Below are 18,170 nucleotides of genomic sequence, written 5' to 3' on the forward strand. Positions count from 1 at the left end.
ATTCCATTTTTTTAAATGATTGCAAAATATTATCATACTTTTAATTATTTATTAGTTCAATAATTTATCATTTAATTTAGTAAAATTTTATTAAATAAACAAAAACCTGGAAATATTCAAAGAATTTGCAAAGTATTTACGATATTTCGAAGAATTCCAAAGAATCGAATTATTCACAGAATATTCAATTCCTTTTAAATGATTGCAAAATATTACCAAACTTTTAATCATTTATTAGTTCAATAATTTATCATTTAATTTAGTAAACTTTTACTAAATATACAGAAAACTGGAAATATTCAAAGAAGTTGCAGTATATTCAAAATATTTGGAATAATACTAAAGATTCGGAGTATTTACAAAATATTCAATATTTTTTAAATGATTGCAAAATACGCAAAATATTATCAAACTTTTAATTATTTATTAGTTCAATAATTTATCATTTAATTTAGTAAATTTTAAGTAAATTCACAAAAACCTGGAAATATTCAAAGAATTTGCAAAATATTCACGATATTTGGAATAATCCAAAAGATTCGGAGTATTCACAGAATATTCAAAATTTTTTAAATGATTGTAAAATATTATTCATCTTCTAATCATTTTTTTTTAATTTTTAACGAAAAATGCATCATCTCAAGGATTTAAAGTCCCAAAATATTCATATTTTTATTTGATTTCAAAAATTACTAATCTTTTATTCATTTAAATTTTTATTTTTTTAATTTAATAAATATTCATCAAAATATTATTTCAAAATAATTGTCAATATCACAAATATTCGCTCAAATTCGTGAAATATTCTCAAAATATTTGACGTATTTCCCAAATATTCACGATATTCGTAAAATATTTATAATTTTCGGAATATAACTAATATTGGAAAAACATTCGCAAATATTCTGTATCGTTCTCGTCAGTTAAATGCCCCTTGTTTTTCAAAGAAGAAATTTTTTTATGCCATCCTCAAATAATTTTTTTAGGGGAGTATGCAGATAGAGCTTTCTCCATGGCTTTTTATTTTAGTAAATGCCATTTGTGGAGCTTTTTTTATGAAATATTGAAGGTGTCTTAAGCTCGAATGTTGTGTTTTAAACTAAGATAGTGACTCTTGATGGATTGGTAATTCATCCGATTTGTCTTCCTAACCCCGGTATCACTTGAAGCTTTCACGCCCCAAAGTGCCAAGAGAGGAATCTCTTCTTAAGGATAATTAACGTTGAAAGATGTTCTACAAATTTACTTAAAACGCGTTTTTTTTTGTCATAATAGTTTTGTTTTTCTTTAATTCTAAATGCATGTGTGTGAATGGTAATATATTTTGTTTGTTTTTGTAAAATTTTCCTACAAATGCATCTACCATGAAAGTCGCTTATAATGTTTTGTTTTTTGAGAACTACAAACTAGAAAATGAGAGAACGTGTTAAATGGATGTTCTTGTCCTTAAAATTACTTGAGAGAGTGTTTCATGTGTATCATTTTAACTAGTTTAAATTTATAATGAATTTTAATGTCATTTCTTTATTAAATATTTATACTTTTATATACTAAAATTGTTTAAATGAAAAACCAGTCTTTGGATATTACAATTATTTACCATTTTATCGTATTCGAAAAATACTAAATAATATATATTCGTTTTCACGTGATTACTAATGCTTTCTGCCTTTTTTTTCTTGTATTTAACTTCTCAATCTTACTGGCCATTTTCTTGCAATTTTCCTTTTTTCTTCTTGCATATGAACCACTGTGATGTGTTTAAGATCTGACGGCTATATAGGTACTGGTATGTTACTCAATAAAGTCCTTTTTATAAATACATACTTGTAATTGTCTTGTGTCTTCCCAAAGGAATTTCCTCTTGGGAAACATCTGTGGAGTAAAAAATACACAAAAAGAAACTAATGTTGTATATATTGTGTCTCTAGTGTGTTCGATTTACAAAAAAAATGGCAAGAAATTCTGTTCGAGATCCCGGGAAATATCTCAAATTTCGGAAGAGATTCTCTTAAAAAATTAAAGAACAACTGAATAAGATTTTCGCGCACGTGAAATCGTTGATAAATATTTCAGTGTCTTTGATATTTAATTTTTCCCATTTATCTTCCTTTTTTTTCAGTTAATCTATTCTATAAAGTCTTTAAAAGAGAGCACAATTAATTCTCAACTTAAATTTACTATACGGCCTTTGTGACAAATGCTGAATAATTTTCCTCAGTCGGATGTTGAGTACGAAAAAAAAAGTTTTGAAGAAAGAAACTTAACATGAGCTTTTTCATTCACACAACATCATTCAATCAGTCGACATCTCTCAGAAACTCTAATTAATGGCTTTTCATGTGTGTTGACGTTGTTGTTGGTTTTCTGTTTTTTTTGGTGTGAGGGAGCTAATCGTGGAGATTTTGTTGCAATTTGGCCACAATCGAGGACAACTAATTACATTTCATCGAGCTCCGTTTCCTGCTCAGGGCCGTACATGTTGGCCAATTTGTCGAATCTAGGCCCCCAAGCACCCAAATAGTCATATTCGTGACACTCATCGTCCGTTCCTGCATTTTCAATAGTGCCCAATTGGGATTTTCCAAGTGGCATTAACAGTTTCAAATTAGAATTAGGATCAACACTTAGTAAATGAGTATTTTATAAGGCTAGGGAAATGTTGTGAGCAAGTTTTTCCGCTAAAAAGATAAAACATCAAATTCAGCGCTTATTCAGCGCTTTTCGATTTGAATATCTGCTTAGTTTCAGAATTTAGCAAGATATCCTGCAGATTAATAATCATTACATAAGATTATATAATAATTATTAACATGGGGTACTAAAGTGTTAAGGCAAGTGTCAACATCGGATTTTTGGCGGTGGTGTTTATTCATGACTAAATTTTTGTATTTCTCTGGACCGAGACCCATTTTCAGTGATCCAAGAGACAAACAGAGACCACGGGCATCTCAACCTAGTGTTGGTTTCTATTTCCGTGATACCTGGAGGTCTTAAAAGCAGGAAAATCTGGCAGCCCATCTAATACTGAGCTACGTGGCATTGGAATTTTTCAACCTGTGACTTCCGTGTAAAAAAGAGGTACATTGCTGATAAGTCGCTTATGGCTTGTTGACGAGTGGACCAGGAGGATCAAGAGGACATCATTGGACGTTCAATATATGTGAGTGATCGACTTTGGGGCGCTGTATTTTGGAGGAGACTCGGCCGTTGACATTAGATCATCACGGAAACTCTTAGTTTGCATCTAGAGTCATCTTGGAGTGAATCTTTGAGTGAACATCTTTAAGAGGCTACATAAGAGGTTGGGGCCTGCGACAAGTAAACCTCTTAAGTTAAGAGTACTAATTAAGAAGTTCAATTTTTCGAAAGGGGTTAATATATGTCGATGAGGAAAGTAGCGAGTCTAGAAGAACTCAGAGAAAATTCGGTAAAGAGAGTAGTAGAAAAAAGGAAAGCGAGGGATTCTATAAGAGGGGGGATTATGCCGACTGAGTACAAACTAAACGAAACAGAAGAGAGTTCAAAGATGCCTAAGAAAGCTTTCTCGCCTGGTAAATCAAAGGAGTTCCCTATGGATACGGTACTAGAGGCTTTAGAAAAACTTACAAATGAATTGAAACAAATTAGAATGGATTACTTATCAATGATAGAAGAATTTAAAGATGTGAAAGAAGAAATTAAAAAGGCTCACGACGAGAGGGAAAGGGATGTAAATTGGTGGAAAGAAGAATCAAGGTTATTAAAAGCTAGAGTGGAAGAACTTGAAAGACGCGAAAGAAAGAAAAATTTCATATTGACTAACGTAAAATTGGTAGGTGATGGGTCAGTAAGGGTAAAGATTAGAAAATTTCTGGAGGAATATCTTGGAGTGAAAACTGAAATAGAGGACGCGTTTAGTGTAGGTAGAGAGAAAACAAGGTGGATAGTTAAACCATAGTGTAACCTATAGTGGTGGAATGATAGGGTCCGAGCTGGCACTAAAAGATGACGCCAGTTTGAATCATTCAAACTTGTTCAAAAATTAACGACTTTGTGGCTATTGTACGGCCCCCACTTAAAATAGTTTTGTATATTTTTCTCTGTCGCTCCTATTAGAGAAACCCATTAGACTATCTCAGTATTTTTCATGCCACGCACACAGTGAAACATCATCTGCGCGCGACACTTTTTCTCGCGCTCACTTCAGTGAGTTCACTGGAGTGAGCGAAGAGAGGAGAAAAAAACTTCAGGCGCATGCGCAGTTCACACGCTCAACACACACTAAAATGAAATTCTCTTGCATTGTGCTCGAACTTTTCTATAGTACGGGAGCAGAATATGTAATCCATCGATTTTATGAAACCTTAGAATTTTCGTCTTTTCCACCTAAATCTTAAATTCAATTTTTTCCAAATAACAATATTTTGATTGTTGTTTTAAATATGGTATTGAATTAAGTAGAATCCTCTAAAACACTCGCAAAGTAATGTGAAGAATAAAATTATCTATCTATCTATTCAGTGTGTAGTTAAACAAAAAACACTATGCAACAAATTTACAACTTTTTTTTACTAACGGTGATCTCACATGGTACATTTGATAGAGTCAAGCCCCCTGATTAAGAATCTGACCTCGGTTTTGCTCCATCACGTGACAATGTTTTTTATAAATACTTTTATATTTTTTTTCTGTTTTGCCTTACAATATCCGTTATATCTCAAGTTCTAGTGAACAGAATTTAAAAAGTGTGAATCCGTTGGAAAGGTCATTAATCGTGCTTCAATTTTGATTATTGCAAAATACTTTGTAAAACCACTCCTTCAGGGTGTAAAATTAGAGTTTCTCTTAGAATTATCAAAAAATTGTCTTAAGTGAGGTTTTAAAAATTCGTATAAAATAAACTAAACCAAATATTAAAAATTCATTGACACCAGACGATAGGCAACACTTATGACTACAATTTTGTTCATCTAATACATCGCGCTCGGATCACTCTAAATGCCTAATTTATTGTTTTTTGTCATTTTCCAAAAATATGAAATACCTATTTTACAGCTAATTTCCTAAAGATTTCCTAAAGTTGTTAAGATTCTTCTTTAGATCGATAGAGGGACCATCAACATAATTTTCATCAACATTCAGCGGCTTGAAGAAACCCCTACACTCATTTTGAAATGCTTTTTTATGTTATGTAGAAAACATATCAGCAAAAATTTCATAAATACATTTCAATGACTTTAGATCAAACTTTAATTTAAAATTAACCTCTACTAGAAATCGTATTATATGTATTGAAATAAATAGGAACAAAAATTGACTACTTTAAAGAAAAATTGGGAGCTTTCTAACGAGGGTTCACTGGGAATGTAAATGACAATCATGTCAATGATTTCCCGATCGATTTAAAGAAAATCACAACATTCATGTATGATTTACATTAGTTATAAAAAAATATTTTTTCAAAAATTTTTATGAAATTTGCTCTAAAATAGGTAGGGTAAAGGCTCTTAATTTTGTCAAGTTTCCTATTTTGGATACTTTGCGGATAAAATTGGACACTCAAAATTATTTGATTAAAATTGTGGATTTTTATTCCAATATTTGATGAATAATGAATTCTATCTAAATATTTGTTCTTTTTGGAAGAGTTTAACATAAAATACGTTAAATTTTGAATATGATTTGGGTTGAAATGATTTTTACATTTGATCTGAAGTGAGATATGCTTTGTAAATTAGATTTTTCGTGTGAAAAATGGGAAATTTTCTAAGACATTCACCAGTGAGGTGATAATTCTTATTTTGGACAGGTGTTATTCTCATGAAATTTCGTGAAGTTTTAGCTTTTGTGATGACTAGGATGGACAAATGCTTAGAGAAACAAAGGAGCATCATCTCTACGAAAGAGATGTAGTGAGAAAAGCCTTCAAAGGCTTCCGGAAAGATCACTAAATGAGCGAATGCGCACATACTTGGAGTACCGAAGTCAACTCAATTTAATGAATGATATGGAAAGTTTCCGGGCTTCTTGTGATATTCTACGTTCCCCTTACATGAACAGAAAGAGGACTTGGTAAAATTGGTTCATGAAATGAAGAACAATGGGCGTCCTGTTAAGGCGGATTAGCTGCCCAAATTTAGAGCCAAGTTCTCAAAAGTAATAATCAAGTTGTCCAAAATTAAAGTCAATTTCACCTCTATGTATCAAGTCATTTTTAAACGTATCAAGACTAATTTTAGTAAAAAAAAAGACAATAAACTCTTTCCAAGTTTCTAAACAACCCTTTTGAAAAGTTAGTAACAAAAATGGTCAATTAGTATTGAAAATGTCGCACTTGAAACTTGGAACATCATCGGTGTTTAAAAGCAGACTGTCCCAATTTACGAACCTTTACCCTACTTCATATTTTTAGATAATGACAAAAACCAACAAATGAGGCATTTAGAGTGATCCGAGCGCGATGTATTAGATGAACAAAATTGTAGTCATAAGTGTTGCCTATCGTCTGGCGTCAATGAATTTTTAATGTTTTGTTTAGTTTATTTTATAAAAATTTTTAAAATCTCACTTTAAGACCATTTTTTTTTGGTAAATTTTAAAGAAACTCTAATTTTACACCCTGATGGAGTGGTTTTACGAAGTTTTTTGTAATAATAAAAATTAAATGACCTTTCCAACGGACCCACACTTTTTAAATTCGAAACTATTGTATCATACTTACGCATTGAATACCTTCTATTTAACGCTACTTTTAAGTTATTTACAGTAAAATTGTGGGCTAAAAACTCGATAATCGAGCAGGCTGATTTTCAGTTTTTTTCTTGTAACTTTTCCAGGAATATCTTGATCAATATAAAATTTTGTGGGGATGTAGATCTAAGGTTTCTGCATCCAATGATACCATCTTTTTATACTACTGTAAGTAGACTTACCATAGTCTTCATCGGAGCCGACGATATCGTATATCGTATGCTTTTGAACATTTAATATGTTCCACTTTCAGTTACAGAGTATTAACATTCAAATGTTAATATTCTATAATATTTGTGTTTTCAATTGTGGAAGTCATAGTAGGCTCGTTCTGAGGTTCTATAATGAGATCTTTATGATCTTTTAGTTGGGGAGGTTCTCATGGTGATTTGAGATCTCCAAAAGTTCTCGGATCGCCATGGGTATCCTCCCAACTAAAAGATCATAGAGATCTCATTATCTCTGAACAAGCCCACTATGAATGTCATAATTAAAAACACGAATATTATAAATATTAACATTTGAATGTTAATATTCTATTATTTGTGTTTTTAATTCTGGTAATCATAGTAGGCTTATTCTGCGATTTTCTAATGGGATTTCTTGTCATTTTTTAATTAGGACGGTTCTTATGCTGATTTGAGAACTGGAGAATTTCTCGGATGGCTAATGCAATCTTCCCAACTAAAAAATTACAAAAATCCCATTAGAAAATCATGAAATAATCCTACTATAATTCCCGCGATTTAAAACGCAAATATTATAGCATATAAACATTTAGAAGAATAACTTCAGTTGAACCTCAGATTAGCGTTAATCTAAAGTTAAAATTAAGCTAGGTTTAAATATTTTTTCGTATTCAGAAACGAGGAATAGTGCTTTGGCGTAAGCTGTTTTTGTCATACGGCAACCCCATATTTTGGCATTTCTGGCATGCCAGAAAATGTCAATTCGTCAATGTTTTCATTCGATTTAGCAAGATTCCACGCCTTTTTCTCGTTATTTGGTAATCTTGAACCACCAGACTTGCTAAAAATTCTCTAAAATAAAATAGGAATCAATATTGTGGATGTGAAAGAATGTGCAGGTTTTTTGGGTGCAAAAAAAGCGCGATTCCCGCGACTCCTACTTTAGTGGTGACTCATTGAAGTTGCATATGGTGGAATGTTTCTTTTTATTTCAGGCAAAATTGGATTTTTAAAAAGCTGTAAATAGAGTGAAGGCCTTATTACTTTTCATTAAATTCACTAAAGTGCAGATTACATCAATTTGGTATCATTTAACATTATTTTCAGGAAGAATTTACGGATAGATGTGGACAGGCTTATTCCATCTTTAAGCCAAAAATTATACCTCCGAAATCGGGGGTCTAATTTTTGGCTTAAACGTTAATCCACTGTTTAAATTTATCCTATTTCTCGTTCAAACATTAGAAAACGGTGGATCATCCTCGAATTATCTTTATACTTCGATTCAACATTCAGCTGTTAAATCTTACTGAATACACTTACGGCTTAAGCCGACAGACGGCTTGACGTAATTATAATTAAAATAAATGATTAGATCAGATTGGAAGTGACCGTTCTATCCGGACGGTAACGTTATATACACTGAAAATGTCACTGGAAAGCTGCAGCATTTGCGCGTTGAGTGACACATAACCTCATTTAAAGTGCGTAATAGTTTTAACTCCGGGTAAAACATATTTTTTAGATGTAAGGTACGTTAGGATGAAGAAAAATAAGTGCAGAAACCAGGTTCTTGTGTGCCAGATGTAAAAAAAGGGGTGGCAAAGCATCCGAGGCTTTGCGAGCTGCTCGAACTGCCGTGAAAGAGCTCTACGTAAAAAGTCGTTTTGCAAAATTTGTTGAAATATAGGAAAGAAATAAAGTTCAAATAGTGATTTAAATTTGTCTACAAAATCACCACAAAACCATCCTGAAGTTCAAAATTGTTCAAGAAGAGGGTTTCAAAAAATTATTAAACTTTCAATTAATTAATTGACCAAATCGGGTGAAAATTAGGCTTTGACCTTGAATAATTCAAGATGGCGATTTTTCCGGTGATAGGTGTCTAAGGACGAAATGTTCAGCTGGACTACCCCCATAACATATCCAAAAATGAAGGAAATCGTCAGGTAAAAATTGATATCTCTTGGAATAAAAATATTTCAAAAACAGGCCTAAAAATTTCAATATTTTTTGTTTTCTAAATCCCCTGTTCGAATTCTAAGAAAACTTACGACATTGAAGAAGGTCCATGGAAGCTATCTAAGGAAAAAATTTGAAGCCGCTATCTCTTTTATCTTGGAAGATATTGAATTATGAAATTTTCGACTTGTGACTTTTTACCCCAGTCTCCTCTACCCTCAAGTTTCTAAGATGTCTCTGTGAGAAACGAACACCAGTAGACCCTTGTCCCTCAGGCAGGTTGTGTTTTCTTATCTAAAGTGGAGAGTTCCTTAGCCACAAATATTTTGCGGTAGATTGGAGAATTTTAACTATCGCTACACCTGGACGCCTTGTTTGATCTTCTCCGGGATGAAAGACACTACATTCAGTACATCCTCTAAAACCTATTTTTTGTATGATGAAGCTCCTGCGGCAGTCTCTTCATCCACTTTTCCGGGCATCGTCGAAATCATGTCTCAATATCAAATTTTTTTTTTACATCTGGCACACAAGAACCTGGTTTCTGCACTTATTTTTCTTCATCCTAATGACCAGCGCACAATAACATTTGTTTTTAAACATGTTTTCAAAATTTCCCATGGGAATGAGCGAGATGACTAGATTTAGATCTCACTCACCCTAATTGAAATGTCAAAAACAAGTTTACTAAACAAAAGTTATTGTGCGTTGGGCATAACGTACCTTAAGGTGTCTACACATTGGAGCTGATTTCATCAAGAATTATTTCAAGAATTTTTTAAAGAAAAATTCATATTTTTGAAGGAATTTTTGAAGAAAAATGCCTCCACACTGGGTTTTTTATTTTCCATCAAAAATTTTTTTGACAGATTGCCATCATTTCCAAGTATCTTGCTCTTCTGACTGTTTTTCACGAAAATTTGTTGTTTCACTGCTGGAAAAAGTGAGAAAAGCGTTTTGTGAAGTTCCTTGGGATAGTATTAGTGAATTTCTGAAGAAAATCTTCTAAATATGCAAGGGAATAGTGTTTTTCTGGAGATATCGTGGTGGAATCCAACCCAGCCTTTGAAGGAACATTTCCTGTGATTTTCCTCCAGAAATTGCCGGAAGTTAATCCATCTATGTATTCTTGAGATGTTCCACAGTACAGTGGCCTCGTACTCCATGGATTGCAAGATGGATGGAAAGGAGAAAATTTACGGGCACTTTCCAATCTCTATATGCCTTGGTTACCAATTAAAACAAGAGCTAACCAGAGCCACCGAGGAGATCTTAATGCAAACGAGAGCTGTCCGGAGCTACCAGAAGCCATCACTTGAACCCCCAGAAGAACATCAGAATGATCTTTTATATCATTCACTTTCTCAACCACTAGGAACTATGTGGAATTGCTTCCTTTCGGGAAGACCAGAACTGGATAGCCACAGGCCTTCGATTCCTCCGTGGGACTCCCAGTTTGAGTAGTAGTGCACGAAAAGGTGGTGAGAAATAAAAAAAAATTTAAAGTAAAATCCTTAAAACCTTAAAACCTTGGTAATCAAGGCATATAGAGATTCCAAAGTGCTCGTAAATTTTCTCCTTTCCATCCGTCTTGCAATCCATGGAGTACGAGGCCACTGTACTGTGGAACACCTCAAGAATACACAGATGGATTAACTTCCGGCAATTTCTGGAGGAAAATCACAGAAAATGTGCCTTCAAAGGCTGGGTTGGATTCCACCAGGAACGATATCTCCAGAAAAACACTATTCCCTTGCATATTTAGAAGATTTTCTTCAAAAATTCACTAAATACTATCTCAAGGAACTTCACCAAACGCTTTTCTCACTTTTTCCAGCAGAAAATAACAAATTTTCGTGAAAAACAATCTTGAATCGTGATGGTTTCCGTCAAGAATTCTGTCAAGAATGACTTTGATGAATTTTATTCCAATGTGTAGCGGGTAATTTCTTTCAAAAATTCTTGATGGAAATTACCTTCAATTGGATATTATTTTTGAAGAAATTTGTCTACACATTAGACAAATTTTCTTCAAAAATCCATCTTTTTGTCAAAAATTCTCACCAAATGTGTAGGCAATTTTCTTGAAGAACACTTCTTGAAGCTCATTTTTGATAGAAATTTCTTATAATGTGTAGACACCTTTACATAAAAAAATATGTTTTACCCGGAGTTAAAACTATTACACACTTTAATTGAGGTTAAGTGTATCCAGGGCCTTAAACTCTACTGAGCTCTGAGCTAAAATAAAAGCCGAAGTGAATTTGGTGGTGCCAGTTGGGATTCTTTGAAATGCCGCGAAAATACGTAGAGAAAATGAGAGGTTTTTAATGTGAAAATTGCTTAATTCCTTAAAAGTTAAGTCGTTTTCACTAAAAATCCTTTTTTGATTGCAGTTAGAGGAAAGTCAATTTTTCTCATATTTCTCAAAACAAAAATTCTATTTTGTGCACTACAACTAATACTATTAACTATTTTCTATTAACCTCGATTAACAAAATGGATTTTGAGCTTCGGGAAATAAGAGAAAAATTGAAGCATTCAAAGGCAGACCACTTTCCCCTATTTGGATTAATTGTGAATAATTGTTGATATTACAACAAAAACATTAGGAAGAAATTTTGAACTGGAAGGTTCATATTCTTCTTAGGTATCTCAAAATTCAGGATAGTTTGAGAAAAACCCTTTTGTACAACACTGGCACTGCTTTGATTAATAAGGAATACAAAAGTACGTATTTCGAGAAGGCGCAAGACGAGCTAATAAGCAAAAATTAGAGAAGAAAATATTTTGTCGCATTTCAGAGATATTTTGCAACTGCATCGCCGCCAAACGTTTATCAAGTGCGTTATTTTGTGTTTCTATCTCTACCTCGAGTTAAATTGCGTGCGGTTTAGGAAGCTTGCCATTTGAAATGATTTACTTTAAATTTCTTCATATTTTCGCAAGATTCAAGTAAAAGGTTGTTTAGTGGACAGCTATCCGTCTTCCGACAAAGATATAAAGAACACAATTTATTTTTATTAAAGTTTTTCTTTCTATTATGTCTATTTGGCGCAAATTTTGGTGCAATTTTCATTAGAGCTATCAACACAAAATTTCCGAAACTACACTACTTTTAACCGGCACAGGTCTGCTTTACATAAACAAAATAAATTTAGCAATTGTCACAGCACAAAATAAGGGAATGAAAAGTAAAGGAAAAAGAAATGGAGCTTTTGTAAGAGTATTCGGTATGAGCATAGAGCATAGCATCTCCAAAATATAAACCGTTTTTATGGTTTTAATTTGTGAAGCATTACATGTCTAAACTGTTTTTTTTTTAATTGCATTGGGATTTTGGATGTTTTCGTGTCGTTAAGATTTAGGCCGTGAGTGTCGTGTTTCTGTCACTTGTGTGTAGGCACCTACATATCTACTTTGCTTAAAATTTTTATAATTTTGTTTCCTTTTCATAACTTGTTAATGAAAAAATTCTAATAATACAAAAAATGCCACGTAAACTAAGAAAAATACTGTTTAAAATTAGACAATTGTTTTGCTCTCTTCAATGTCTTTGTTATTCATTGCAATCTACAAAAATATTCACCTAGTACTCAATGTTTTTTAATATAGTGGAAAAAGAATTTGTCGCTAATGAGTGGCAACAAACCAAGAATTTTCAAATAAGTTGCAGTACAGAAATTTTTACTATGAAATATTTTACGCAACTATACGATCTATTATTACAGTGTTTATATAATAGTTGATAATAATATAAAAGAAATCGCATATAATTACTAATAATTTATTTTATTTATTTTTGAAAAGCAAATTGTATCATGTTTTACTGCTACACATTGCGAATCATAGCATTCATAGCGTTGTCTGCCTTTACTGGCAATGCACACTCTTCAGAATTTCAGTGTGTGTGTTGAGCGTGTGAACTGCGCATGCGCCTGAAGTTTTTTTCTCCTCTCTTCGCTCACTCCAGTGAACTCACTGAAGTGAGCGCGAGAAAAAGTGTCGCGCGCAGATGATGTTTCACTGTGTGCGTGGCATGAAAAATACTGAGATAGTCTAATGGGTTTCTCTAATAGGAGCGACAGAGAAAAATATACAAAACTATTTTAAGTGGGGGCCGTACAATAGCCACAAAGTCGTTAATTTTTGAACAAGTTTGAATGATTCAAACTGGCGTCATCTTTCAGTGGCAGCTCGCACAACCCTCATTCCACCACTATGGTTACACTATGGTTAAACTAAGGAGTTTGGAAGATAAGAGAGAAGTCATGAGGAAGAAAAGTGAATTACGAGGAAAGAGGTTAAATGGCTATAGCATATATATAGACGACGATCTCACGGACGCGGAAATGAAAGTGCAAAAACTGTTAAGAAAACAGAGGAAGAAAAGAACGGGAAGATGGAAAAGTTGCAAAAATTGGGTACCAAAAAATTTTTATCAATGGCGAAAGATGGGATTGGAGCGAAAAAGAGAATGGAATAGTGAAGAGTTCTTTTTTAAGAAGATTTACTTCGCAGGAGGAAATGGACGCTCAATAATGGTTAGCCAAAAATTTCGGAAAAAAGGAAAATTAAAGTATCACGTAAAGATCTTTTCAGGGCTAGGAGTTAAAAACGGAATTTTTTGAAATTAAGTGCAACTGGTGGAGTCAATATTTTTCTGCAATTAAAGTCAGTAATAAAGTAGCAAGAGCTTATAAGAGAAGTTTTTGAGTGAAGTAAGGAAGGATTTAATATAGAAAGCGCAAAATGTTACAATGAATATGATGTACAAAGAGATACTGATATTTACAGAAACTTGGCGACTGGTAGGGTTGTACAATAAGTCAAAAACTTGGAAAAATTTTTTTAGGGTGTATGGGCAATTTTAAAATCTTTGAAGGTGACATGAATAAGAATCTAGTATTTAAAAAGCACTGCTATACAAGAATGAGAACCAACTGGTCAGGCATTGCTATAAGGAAATAAGAAAGGGAAGGTTAATGGTAACTTGAAGTTAATGAGGTACAGAATTCAAACAAAAATACCGATGTTAACAATGTAAGAACTAATGTATTTTCTAAAAGGTCCATAATGGACGCTAATAAAGAATTATATATATATATATAATTATTAACATAAAAAATAACAGACATAATATCATACCATTTTTGGTGTAATAAAATTGTTTCATAAATTTTGATTTTGTAAGCACATAAGAAGAAAGTTGTATTTCAATAAATAGAAATCTTCAAGTTCATATTCAGCGTTTTTTGATTTGGATATTAACTTACTTGCCGGAATTCAGCAAGATATTCAGCAAATTTTTACCCATTACACAAGACTTCATTGTTATTAATGACAATGAATAAAGATAAGAAATTTTAGTACTTCAGGCATAATGAAATTGCCTCTTGAACTTTGATTTTGTAAGCACAAAAGCAGGAAGTTGAATCTTAATACGTAAAAGGATTAAAACTCAAGTTCAGCGCTTTTTAATTTCGATATTGGCTTATTTCTCAAAATTTGAGCAAGATGTTCAGTAGATTAAAAATCATTATACAAGACTTCATTGTCATTAATAACAAAAAAGAGATAAAATATTTGTAGATATTACTTTTGATGTAATAGTGCCCCTGATTTTTGATTTTGTAAGCTTATAAGAAACAAGTTGCATTAAAATAAGTATAAATATTGAAGTTCAAATTCAGCGCTTTTAATTAAGATTCATTCCTCAGAATTCAGATGATATACAGTGATGGCCAAAATAATAGGACCACCTCTGCAAAAACCATTATTTTTTCTTTTGTATTTTTTGTTACGCCAATTTGTTCAAATAATTTTGATGTAGAAATATTCAAATAATTACCTTACATCGAATACACATTGTTTTGGCCGCAAGAGGTCTCTATTTTTCACAGAATAAGTCAATAGTGCAATTATGTTTTAAGAACGTAATAGGACCCACTTTCATTCAAATAAATGAATGTGACTTATAAATCAAATAAGTGTAACTAAAGCTATATTTAGAAAATATAAGTGATAATTTTCTCATTTCATTGTCCGAATTGAATTTTAGTAGTTATGTATTCTGCGCAATATAGAGACCTCTAGCGGGCAAAACTACTTTTATTCTACGATGTTAATAATTTGAAGATTTCTACATCAAAGTTATGACAACAAGTTGGGAATAGACACAAAAATTAAAAAAAAAATAAGCTTTATAAAGTGGTCCTGTTATTTTGGCCATCACTGTATTTACATTACTTTTTATAATAAAATTGCATCTTGAACATAGATTTTTGTAAGCACATAAGAAGATGGGTGTATCTCAATGTGTCGAAATAATAATCTTAAACTTCAACGTTTTTAGAATTTGAAATGGGTCTGATTCTCGTAACTCAGCTACATATTCAGCGAATTAAATAACAAAATTTGAAAAAGAAAATAAATTAAATTTTATACTTTTGGAACAATAAAACTGCCTTCTGAGGGAAAGAATTAACATTGAAACTCAGCTCTTCCTGATTAGTACATAAGCTTATTTTTCAAAAATCAGCAAGGTACTATATAAAACTCCATTGTCAGTAACAATAAAAAATACATTGTGCCACTTTCGGTACAAAAAAAAGAATTGTTTTCTAGACTTTGATATTTTAAACATAAAGTATTCCAATATGTTGGATAATTAAAATTTAAATTCAGCGTTAATTCAACAATTTACTATTTGAATATCATCCGAGTTTAATAACCTCAGCAAGATATTCAGCGGATTAAAGGACCAAATATTTCTGTTAGACTCTAGTTTCGAAAGCACATAAGCAGGAAGTTGAATTACAATAAGTAAAAGAAATAAACTTGAAATTCAGCGCTTCTTAATTTGGATTCATAATCCTTTTTCTAGATTTTAATTTTGTAAACACCCAAAATTAAATTTCGATATCAATAAGTAAAACTATTAAAATTGAAATTCAGTGCTTTTTGATTAGGATACTAACTTGTATCTCAAAATTCAGCAAAATATTCAGAGGATTAACAACCATAACATAAGTCTAGAAAAAGAAGTAAATAAAATATTACAGCACTTTTGGTACAATATTACGTTTTCCTGCATTTTAATTTTGTAAGCACTCACATAAAAAGTTATACTTCAATAAATAGAATAATTAAAATTCTAATTCTGTGCTTTCTGATATCAATATTAGATTATTTCTTCCTCAAATCCTTCGGAATAATTAGCGTCTTATTAACCATTATATTCTATACCATATCTAGTATATCAGTAGCAAAAACAATCAAATATTAAACATCCCAAAGGATAATTTTCTTCCTGAGTGTGATTTTATAAGCACTTGTTTTGAAGGTTGAATTTCTATAAATTAGAGATTTGAAATTCAAATTCAATACTTTGTAATATCAATATTAGCTTATTTCACAGAATACCGCAGGGTATTATAGGGATTATTAATCATATTAGATAAGGCAACGTCATTCATTGCCAAAAATACAATATACACTGTTTTTGAAGTATTAAAATTGTCTTCTAGACTTTTCTGGTATTGTAAGCACTTATCTGGGAAGTCAAATTTTTATAAGAAGAAAATTGAAATTCAAATTCAGCGCAAATATTTATAAAACCAAGCGCTGAATATTACTGAAAAATACTTTTCAACATGAAAAGTATTGCCATATCTTCAGCTTACAACCATACATTAATTCAAAGTGCATGCCTAATACATACTTTATTTGTAAGCACTTGTGTTTAAAAAGATATATAATTGAAATGAGTATTTCTTTTCCATGTGTTTATAAAAACCACTTTAAATGACTTTAACATATGCATTTGGCATTTGATTTGGCAAGTTGACAAACAAATCTTCTTCCTTATGTTTACAATTGCTTATGGAAGAATTGCTCGTATTTTAAACTCACTTTGGGGTTGTAAGCAGTTCTATCGAAACTTATATTTCCATAAATAATGCAAAGAAATTATATCAGCGCTTGTATGTTCAGAAGTATCGCTGAAAACTTAAAGCTAATATAAATTCAAAGTTCCTTAAAGCGCTGAATTATGGCAAATATATTATAAAATGTTGTAGAAAGTTCAAAGAATCTATTCAAGAAATATTGAAGAGTAAATTTTGTATTCAGCACGCACATTTATTGAAGAAAATAGCTGAAAATGAACGTACACACAACTTTGGATGGACGATTCATCGAAGTGGTTCTTTTGAGAATTTCTATTGGAATTTGACAAATACACATCGATTTATAAAAGAATCTATTTATGGATAACTATCAAAACTGTAAAACTCTTTCAGAATGCAAATTTAAATTATTCAAATGAAATTCAGCACATTTTTCTTCACGAACTATTGAAGGAGAAATTGAAATATTATTTACCATTAAAAACTTAATTTATGCAGTTTTTTTTTAAAAAAAACACATTATCATAGTTATGAAAAATATAACTCTAAGTTTCTTAAAGATATAATAATATTTGTTTTTGTTGAACTAATTTAGTATTCAGCGTGTTGTTTTTCAAATATAACCCATATTTATGAATAAATAAATATTTTTATCACAAAATATTTTTTATTCACTTTTTATATTTGATAAAGAATTCTTAAAACATTGAGTAAGTTTTATATTCAGCGCATTTACAGTGCCCGCTTTGTAATACGGATGATTGGTAGACAATATGACAGATGTCCGCTTCGTAATCCGGATGGATTTTTTGAATTTGCTCAACGTCTCGCAAATATAACACAAGTTTTTTTTTGTATAATTAAAATAAAAGTTTTAAAAAAAGATTAAAAATACATAATTAGAGAATTCTATGCTATTACAATTCATTTGTGAAATAAAAATATCACAGGATAATTTATTTTCATTGCTGAACACACATGTATACATGATCATAAAATTATTTTAAATGTAACAGTCGATAACTCGTCCGGATTACGGCGATCCGGATTAGAGAGCGGGCACTGTATCTTTAAAGAAATGGCGCTGAATACGAATATTGAGAGTTTTGAAATGTCAAAAGCTCCTTTACTGCTTCATGCTTACAAATTTGAGGTGGGTTGAAAAGCGCTGAATATCATAATTTAAGTTAATCTCAAATTCAGCATAGTCTTTAAGAATCAGCGCTGAGAGAGAAATTAAAATATTATAATTTGTTGTGAAGAACTTCATTGATGAAGTTTTCTTTATGGTTATTACCAATTACCAATAATGTAAAAATACAACTGAGTGTTTCTCATAATATATTTGCATTCAGCGTAGGGGGAAGTGGGGCACCTT

At 31.7% G+C, this 18,170-nt stretch overlaps 1 protein-coding gene across 1 annotated transcript in view; it reads right to left on the reverse strand.

Annotated features, from left to right (window-relative positions):
• Positions 1–713: 713 nt before the first annotated feature.
• Positions 714–18,170, reverse strand: part of LOC129806624 (neural-cadherin) — a 654,674-nt gene continuing 637,217 nt past the window's right edge. Inside the window, exon 22 of the mRNA XM_055855343.1 lies at positions 714–2,552. Within this exon, the coding sequence (XP_055711318.1) occupies positions 2,440–2,552 (113 nt within the window). The 3' untranslated portion in view covers positions 714–2,439. The remainder of the gene's footprint in view (positions 2,553–18,170) is intronic.

This window comes from Phlebotomus papatasi, chromosome 3, assembly GCF_024763615.1.
Source record: "Phlebotomus papatasi isolate M1 chromosome 3, Ppap_2.1, whole genome shotgun sequence".
NCBI lineage: Eukaryota > Metazoa > Arthropoda > Insecta > Diptera > Psychodidae > Phlebotomus > Phlebotomus papatasi.